Below are 8,264 nucleotides of genomic sequence, written 5' to 3' on the forward strand. Positions count from 1 at the left end.
CGGGTGACAGCGCGGCGGCAGGTGCCACCAGGGTGATGGGACGGCGGCACGGCCGTGCCATTGTCACGCCGGGTGATGCGGCCACACCGGTGACACCCGCTGACGCCGCCACGCCGGGTGACACCGTCACACTGGGTGAGAGCAGCGCGCGGGTGACACTTACTCTGGTGGCACCGGCGGGGTGGCGTGCTCAGGAGAGGGTGAAAGGAGCACCCGCTGCTCCGGTTCCGGAGCGGCACGGGCATCCCGCCTCGCCCCAAGGCTCCCGCTCCTCATGCTGCTCCCAAAGGCGATGCCAGCCGTGCCGAGCCGAGGACATCCCTGCCACGCGTCCCCGTCACCGCAGGCCCTCGGCCCGGGGACCCTGGCCGGGCTGAGCGGAACCCGCCGCCTCCAGGAGATGCCGGGGCCACCACGGAGCCACCGAGATGCAACTTTGTGCTGCATCGAAGCCTCTGCCTTCCTTATGTAACACGGCTGCTGCTGGCACGGTGCTCGCCTCCACGTCCTGCACAACTTCGGTGCAACGTGGAATTGATCTCCACTCCCTGGAAGGGCTCTGCCATTATCATTAGCTGAGGAGCCTTTTCTGGGATCTCAGGGCAGGGGTGCAGGATGTGACCCGTCTCGGTGCAGGGCCGTGGCTGGGAGGTGACAGCACCCAGTGGGTGCCCCGCGCAGCCCCAGCCACGTGGTGTGTGTGGGGAGCAGTGCCGATGTCTGGGGCCATGTCCCAGCCCCTCTGGAGGTGGCTTTGGTCAGGTTTGCAGTGCGGTGTCCGTGCTGGCACAAGGAGGCAGCTCCTGGGCTGGTCCCACGGAGACTGTGCCCAGAGAACCCCACGGCTCTGCAGCCCGAGGCTCCCTGGCTCTCTGGGGTTGGGCAAGGCGGTCTGTGGGCACGGGGGCTTGGATTTCTTGCTGCTCTGATGGTTTCCCGCTGATCTGAGGTGTTGCCTGCAGCCCTGGGGCAGCAGTAGGGTCAATGTTTTTGCTGTGCTGCCCTTGCAGGGTGTAACTCTGATCTGGGGACCCCGAGGCTTTGGACCCCCCCAGCTCTGTTCCTCCTGTGTCTTCATCGACTCCGACCGAGCGTGGCTGCTGTGCCAGAGCAGCTCCCCTTGTAGGGCACTCTGGATACACATCAGCCAGGGCTCTGCTCCTTCCCTGATGTGCTCCAGCCCTGCAGGTAGCACGGGGGTTGTGCTGGCCTTGGGGGACACCCCTGGGACCCACTCTGTGGTTGCACCCCTGGAACGGAGGCCTGGGCGGGAGAAGCGGGAGTGTCTGGAGGGATGCCAGCCGTGGAGATGGAGGAAAGTTATCTTGAGATTCCCGGGAGGCTGTGACATGCCACGTGGGCTGCAGATCCCGGGATGGGGCACGCAGGCAGCATGCTACAAGGAAGTAGGGTGGAGGCAGGTCGGGTGTGTGGATGTTTCTCCCTGGGGTGTAACACTGCCTGAATCCCAGGTCTCCAGCCCTGCAGCACATCCCTGCTGTAGGGTCAGGTCCCATCTGCAGCCCATCTCCATCACCACTGATAAGGAAATACACCTTGAGAGGCTGCAGGACCTCGCTAGGAAGGGCTGGGGAGGGTTTGGATGGCTTCCCTGGCTCATAAACCCATCCTGCTACTTAGAGTCAGTGCTCTTACCAATGAGCTGGTGAAATCAAACAAGCCACCCTGACCTGCCCTTGTTGCCCCCACCTTGACCTGCTCCTGTGGCCATGTGCTGGCACTGTGGCCATGTGCTGGCTGAGCTCTGGGCTCTCCCACAGCTCAGCCTCTGGAGGGAGAGTCACTTCAGAGCCGTCAGATGGAGGGGATAAGCTGATGTGCTGCCAGATAGGGCAGTGAAGTGTCTACTCTCAGTGTATATTCACTTAGCAGCCAGATTTCAGACAAGATAAGGGAGCAACTTAGGAGAGAAACTGGAGGACGAGCAGGAGGGGAGATGGTCACTGGGGCGGTGGGAGATGGGGTCTGGGTCTCCCCGCTGCCTTTTATTTGTGTATTTGTGGAAGATGCCATTGAGAGCACTGGGGAATTTACCCAGCATGGGCTGATGTTGGGTTCCTTATCCACCATCCCCTCCCTGAGGAGCCAGTGCCCCACAGTGTCACAGCTCTGGCTGTGTCCTGTGCACTGACCCCAGCAGGGACCCCACGGGGCAGCTCTCTCCCTAACACCTCTGGGTTTCTCTCCCCAGAACATCTCTCCAGCACGGCCTTTCAGGATGATGGGCCCAGGAGCACCGGCGGGGACCCTCTGGCCACGTGGCTGCTGACCCAGGGGTGCTGCCGGGCATCGCTGCCAATGCAGAGCTCCCGGGAGCGCAGGGCAGAGCCGCTGCTCCGCTCGCCCATGGCAGCCCCTTCTCGCCGCGCCCCGGCCCGGCTGCATGGTGTGGGTGCCCCTGAGCCCCACGAGCAGTGACCGCCGGGCCCCGCTGCGCGCTCCCAGCACCACCACCATGTCTCTGGAGTGGCTGATGGACTGGAGCTGGTCCCTGGACGGACTCCGGGATTTCATTGCCACCGGCATCCAGTCTTTCCGCGACTGCGACGCCACGGCCCTGGTGGCCGTCGCCTGCCTGCTGGTCCTGTTCGTGTGGTACTGCTACCACGTGGGGCGGGAGCAGCCCCGCGCCTACGCCACGGTGAACGCGCTGATGCAGAGCGCCGAGGCCAACGGGGTGCAGAACGGGTTCGTGTACTGCCAGTCACCCGAGTGCGTGCGCTGCTCGCACCACGACGGCCTCAACCAGAAACTCTACCACAACCTGCAGGAGTACGCCAAGCGCTACTCCTGGTCCGGCATGGGCAGGATCCACAAGGGCATCCGCGAGCAGGGCCGCTACCTCAACAGCCGGCCCTCCATCCAGAAACCAGAAGTCTTCTTCCTGCCCGACTTGCCCACCACGCCCTATTTCTCCCGGGACACTCAAAAGCACGACGTGGAGTTGCTGGAGCGCAACTTCCAGACCATCCTGTGCGAGTTTGAGACCCTGTACAAGGCGTTCTCAAACTGCAGCCTCCCGCAAGGATGGAAAATGAACAGCACGCCCAGCGGGGAGTGGTTCACCTTCTACCTGGTGAACCAGGGCATGTGCGTGCCCAGGAACTGCCGGAGATGCCCACGGACGTACCGCTTGCTCGGGAGCCTCCGTACCTGCATTGGCAACAATGTCTTTGGGAACGCCTGCATCTCTGTGCTGAGCCCGGGCACCGTCATCGCCGAGCACTACGGGCCCACCAACATCCGCATCCGCTGCCACCTCGGTGAGTGTCCGGCACCGTGGTTCATGTGTCGGGAGGGTGCGGAGGGCTGTGGCCGTGACTGCGCACAGGAGTCCCAAAAAAAGCCTCTGGCACCCTGTGCTCTTTGGGGCTCAGACACCTGCTCTGCTTTGGCCTGAGGGAGGTTTTGGGGGCTTTGGTGGTGACAGCCTCCTGAGGAGAGGCTGGTGCTCAGTCTCTGGGTACCTGAAATCCTCAGGGTCTCCAGATCAGCAGCAGGAGGGTTTCACCTCCTCCTCCTGCTGACCCAGGGCCGTGGACTCTTGTTGATTTTACATAGGGGTCTCTGAACATCCCCCTCTCTGCAGGCAGGTCCCTCTCCCATCCCAGGATGTGGGACAGCCTGGGGTGCTGCTCCAGGACTGTGTTGTGTCACTGGCAGCTCCCCTATCCCGGAATCTCGGGCGCTCTGCATGGGACATGGGTGAATGGGAGCAGAGGTGCTGCTTTGGGGTTTGCAAAGCTGCAGGTGAGGAGGGCAGGGTGGCCCTGGGCTGTCCCCTGCAGTGGGTCAGGCGCTGGGTTGGTGGCACAGTACTCCCTGCTCGGCGGGCAGGGACGGGGAGAGCCCACGCGGCACAGATGGCCGGGCTGGCACAGCACCGACCGTGCCGGGGGAGGCACCGCACGGGCCCGGCTGGCAAACACCAACCGCGCCTGTTCAGCCAACAGCTCGGGTAAACACACCCAGGCAGTGCTGGCCATTTGTTTGGAATGGGAATTGTCTTCAGAGCTGATTCCAGGAGCTGCTGGGCAGCTGGGACCTGCCCTTGCTGGTGCCAGGAGGAAGCCTGTCACTGACCCCTCTCTCTGGGCCACTGGGGGATGTGCTCCTCTCGTCAGGGGCTGGGAGAGGTTCCTGGGAGGAACCAGTGGTGTCCGAGTGGGCTCAGGTGAGCACACCTGGCACACAAATGTCCTGGGCAGAGGAATGACACAGCTTGTTCTTTCGCTGGGACTCTGCACTGGGCTAGGGGCACACTGGCACCCCCATCTTGGGGCTGGGAACGCAGACCTTGCTGTGCCTGGACATGGATGGGTTTAAGACACAACCTGCCCTTTCATGGAGCTGGATCTGCAAAGCCAGCACAACCATCAGTGGGGCGAGTCACTGCCGAGGATTTACTCCAGGCACAGGCAGCATCCATGGGCCAGGGCATCCCGAGGGTGTGGGTGGGATGGACGGGCTGCAGGCTGCTCCCTCCCCGCATCCCCCAGCAGCTCAGCTTCCCTGTTCCAGCATCTCCAGCTGAGTCTGTTGTGCAGGGAAATGGCTTTGGGTTTTGCAGCCTTTGAAACAGCAGCTTTGTAGTCCCAGCTTTGCCGGGCGGCTGGGAGTCCCTGCTGCGCTCGCTGGGTTTGGCATCGCTCTTGGATCCGTCCTGCTCGTTTGCTGCATCGTTACCGTTCAGCAGCCACGTGAGCCCTGACCCCTTTCTCCGCCACGGCCGCATCTTCGGGGCAGGATGGCTCTGCAGCAGCTCCAGGGTCCCCAGCACCGTGGGGGGGTGACAGTCCCGGTGCAGGAGGTGATGGGAACCCCTGTCAAACTGCCTTGGCTTGTGCTGGTATTTTAAGAAAAGACCCATTTTATTTCTATGATTGTCCTTCATGTGGCCCTCACAGAGCTGGTTCCCTCTGAGAGTTTTGTGACCCCGCTCTGGATTTCTGTCCTTGCAGCCCCATGGGTCACCCTGAGGCACTTTGGGTGGGGACCGAGGGATGGGGCAGGCGCATGGGGGGCTTGTGGCAGAGCCACAGTTGAGCCCATTTTCTAGACCCAGTACAATTCCTGCTCCCCCAGCCTTGCCTGGGGCAGAGTCATCGCTGCAGGGCTGGAGGAAGGAGCAGGAAGGATCTGCCTTTGGTCCTGAAGTTGGAAAATATCCCAGGAGCCCGACTCCCTCTGCACACCTCAGGGCCATGGGCTCTGGGGACTGGGGAGATACATTCCAGACTGTTCCAGATATGGAAGTAGTGCCTGAGCTTGCTGGGGACAGTGAAAGGGAAGGAGGGAGCAGACAGGGAGTGGGCAGGGGCTGAGCTGCTCCAGGCTTGGGGTTCAGGTCACTCTTTGCAGGGCAGCAACCCCTCAGCAGCAGCGTGGAGCTCACATGGAGCTCACTGTTTGCTCCCTGCTGGAGCCACAGGGAACCGGGCACGGCCTGACCCTCCCTGTCCTCTCTCTTTGTGCCTGAAGGTCTGAAGACACCCAGCAACTGTGAACTGGTGGTGGGGGGCGAGCCCCAGTGCTGGGCTGAGGGCCGGTGCCTGCTCTTCGACGACTCCTTCCTGCACACGGCGTTCCACGAAGGTGAGTTCAGCGTGTGGGGCCTCGTGGTGTCCCCTGTGGTGTCGGGGACTGGGGACGAGTTGTGGGGGGCACCCAGTCCCTTCTCCTGTCCCAGCAGGGCCGTGGTGCTCAGGCCCCTGCTGTCCTGGCCTGCCCCGGGTGGGAACAGCCCTGCCCCTGGCATGGCAGGGCTCCCCACAACACGCTCCCTCTGCCTCACGCTGCTAGGGCATCCTGGCACCCCTTTCCTGGCACGTCCCTGGAGCCCCCTCAGCCAGCCCATGGCTTGCTCCCATCCCCATTTGCTCAGCCCAGCACGGGGCCTGCTGACCCTCCTCTCCCCGCCGCAGCAGCTCAGCTTCCTTCACTGCCGAGCTCGGCGGGGCGGCCCCGGCTGCGATGCCGCGGGCTCGGCCCCCTCGGGCCCTGCTGCGGCTCGGTGCTGACGAGCCAGCAGCGCCTTTGTCTCCCCCGCCGGGGAACGGCCTCACGCCCGTGGATTGTTCCTCCCTCCACCGCTGACGGAGGCTGTTCCGCTCCAGCTCTCCCGGATTACCCGGCATTAGCCGCCCGTGGCATAAAAGCATCAGGCAGAGCTGTTCTGCACAGGGGAGCGTGTGGAGAGAGTGGGAGAACAAAAGCTGTTGCTTCCACATCAGACCTGCTGTGGGATTGGGATGCACAGCTCCGTGCAGGGCCAGGAAGGCTGGAGTGGCGCAGCAGCCGCTCCCTGCTCAGATCCAGGGCGCAGCTGCAAGGAGGCCCTGCCTCAGGAATCCTCCGGGTGCCCAAAGCAGCCCTGGCAGGGAGAAGCCTGGCGTGTTTACCGGTGCCTCCCCGCCTCACCCTGCGCTTCCATCCCTGCAGGTGCCCCGGAGGAAGGTCCCCGCGTGGTGTTCATGGTGGACCTGTGGCACCCCAACGTGGCCGCGGCCGAGCGCCAAGCCCTCGACTTCATCTTCGCGCCGGGACGATGACGGCGCTGCCCGGCCTGGTGGGTTCAGGGCAGCTCGGCCGGGGCCTCTCCCGGCACAGGGGCCTCGGTGCTCCCTGCCGAGGGTCTTGTAAATGGAAACTGTGACGTGTATCCGCGCCCATCTCCTTCCTCCATCGTTGGCTTCAGGGATTCTTTTCCAAGCGCTGGCGCCTCGGCCCTGCCGGGGTTCGCTGCCCTCCTGCTCCTTCGTGTTCTGTTGCTACTGTGTTTTGCGGTGTTCAGAAGTAGAGTAACAAGCCCAAGGGTGCTCGTTTGAATGTAATGTAAAAATTTTTCTCGTGGTCATCAAAGGAACAACACACACACACAAAAACCATAACAGCCAACCAGCCTGCCCTGCCCGGCTGCGGTCCCGGATGGACGGACAGATGGACACTGGGGGTTGCCATGGGCACTGTGCTCCCCCCAGGTTGGGTCTGATGGGGTGGGCAGGGCACAGCTCTGCCCACAGAGCCCTCCTGGGGCTCCAGCTTCCTTCTCTGTGTGCCAGCTGGGGCTCCCCAGCCCTCCTGCCCTCAGAAACTCCTTCTGTCACCCAGGCAGGGAGCAGAGTCCACCGCCAGCCCAGCAAGGCAGGAGCCCCTACCTCCACCCTGCTGAGGGAACAGCACACACAGTTGTGCTCTTCAGTCTGACCAAGGGCGTTAGCAATTGCCCAAATCCCTTCCTTGCTCTATCTGCAATCCTCAGTTTTCCCAGCTCCAGCTGGGAAGCCCTGCAGGGGCAGGGATGCTGTTTGGGAACAGAGAATGGGGGTTTTGTCTGTCCGTAGGAAGAAAGGAGGTCACCATTCCTTCTGCTGCTCCATCTTCTCCTTTCCTCGTGCCAGGCACACACAGCAGCAGCTCCCATGGACCTGACACCATCACAGGAGAGGCTCCCAAGGGGGGTTAATTCTGCAGCCTGAGCAGTAAGCCCCCACCCTGGGGTCCTGCCCACCCAGAGACCACCACACTTTTCCTGAAGTCCCCCAGCACCGGGGTCTGTTTGGGGTCTGGGGGCTGGTTTATAACACCCCCCCCAAAGCACAGTGTGTGGTGGATGCTCACAGCTCTGGCTGGGGACCCTTTGCCTCCGTGCCCTGCCCAGGAGGGACCAGCCCTGTCCTCCAACAACTTCTTTACAGACTTTTCAGTGATTCGATTGCAAGATAAGGCAGAGATTTCAAATACATCTGAGATATTTTTTACACCCGTCTTGTTACAGACTACCTGAAGTGCATGATTTCTACACGCATTGGCTACCTGGACACAGGCCCTGGGGAAGCAGGCTGGCTTTGTCCAAAGGTTGGTAACATTCATACAGTGGATAAGCAAAGATTATCAATAAACAGTTGTGCTGAAAACAGAACGGGCTTTGCCTGCTGCTCTGAGTCCAGGGTCAAGCAAACACTGAGGGGTTGGGTCCTGCTTATCTGGCTGCTGGTGGGGAGAAGTGGCCTAGAAAAAGCAGGAGCTGCAGGGTGGGAGGGGGTACGAGCCTGTTTGCCAGTGATACAGTGAGCAAGGGTAGTGCTTTAAAATAACCAACCCATGGAAACTCCGTCCTGACCAGTTACAGCCTCCCAGGACTGGATATGGCCAGGTTGGATGAGGCCCTGAGCAGCCTGAGCTAGTTGGTGAATCCTTGCCCATGGCAGGACCTTGCAAATGGATATTTGAGGTCTTTTTCA

The 8,264-nt window shown here is 61.9% G+C and overlaps 1 protein-coding gene across 1 annotated transcript; it reads left to right on the forward strand.

Annotated features, from left to right (window-relative positions):
* Nucleotides 1-2,112: 2,112 nt before the first annotated feature.
* Nucleotides 2,113-7,942, forward strand: ASPHD2 (aspartate beta-hydroxylase domain containing 2). The gene is made up of 3 exons (XM_033518178.1): nt 2,113-3,284; nt 5,503-5,616; nt 6,463-7,942. The coding sequence occupies exons 1-3, from the start codon at nt 2,405-2,407 to the stop codon at nt 6,570-6,572; spliced, it is 1,104 nt and encodes a 367-aa protein (XP_033374069.1). The 5' UTR covers nt 2,113-2,404; the 3' UTR covers nt 6,573-7,942.
* The last annotated feature ends 322 nt before the right edge of the window (nt 7,943-8,264 follow it).

This window comes from Parus major, chromosome 15, assembly GCF_001522545.3.
Source record: "Parus major isolate Abel chromosome 15, Parus_major1.1, whole genome shotgun sequence".
NCBI classification, from domain to species: Eukaryota; Metazoa; Chordata; class Aves; order Passeriformes; family Paridae; genus Parus; species Parus major.

What these genes read in the sequence shown, in the direction of transcription:
- ASPHD2 (XM_033518178.1), top strand. Translation starts at nt 2,405, where the DNA reads ATGGTGTGGGTGCCCCTGAGCCCCACGAGCAGTGACCGCCGGGCCCCG. An exon ending in CCGCATCCGCTGCCACCTCG is followed by an intron (nt 3,285 to 5,502) that starts GTGAGTGTCCGG and finishes TTGTGCCTGAAG; the next exon opens with GTCTGAAGACACCCAGCAAC. An exon ending in GCACACGGCGTTCCACGAAG is followed by an intron (nt 5,617 to 6,462) that starts GTGAGTTCAGCG and finishes CCATCCCTGCAG; the next exon opens with GTGCCCCGGAGGAAGGTCCC.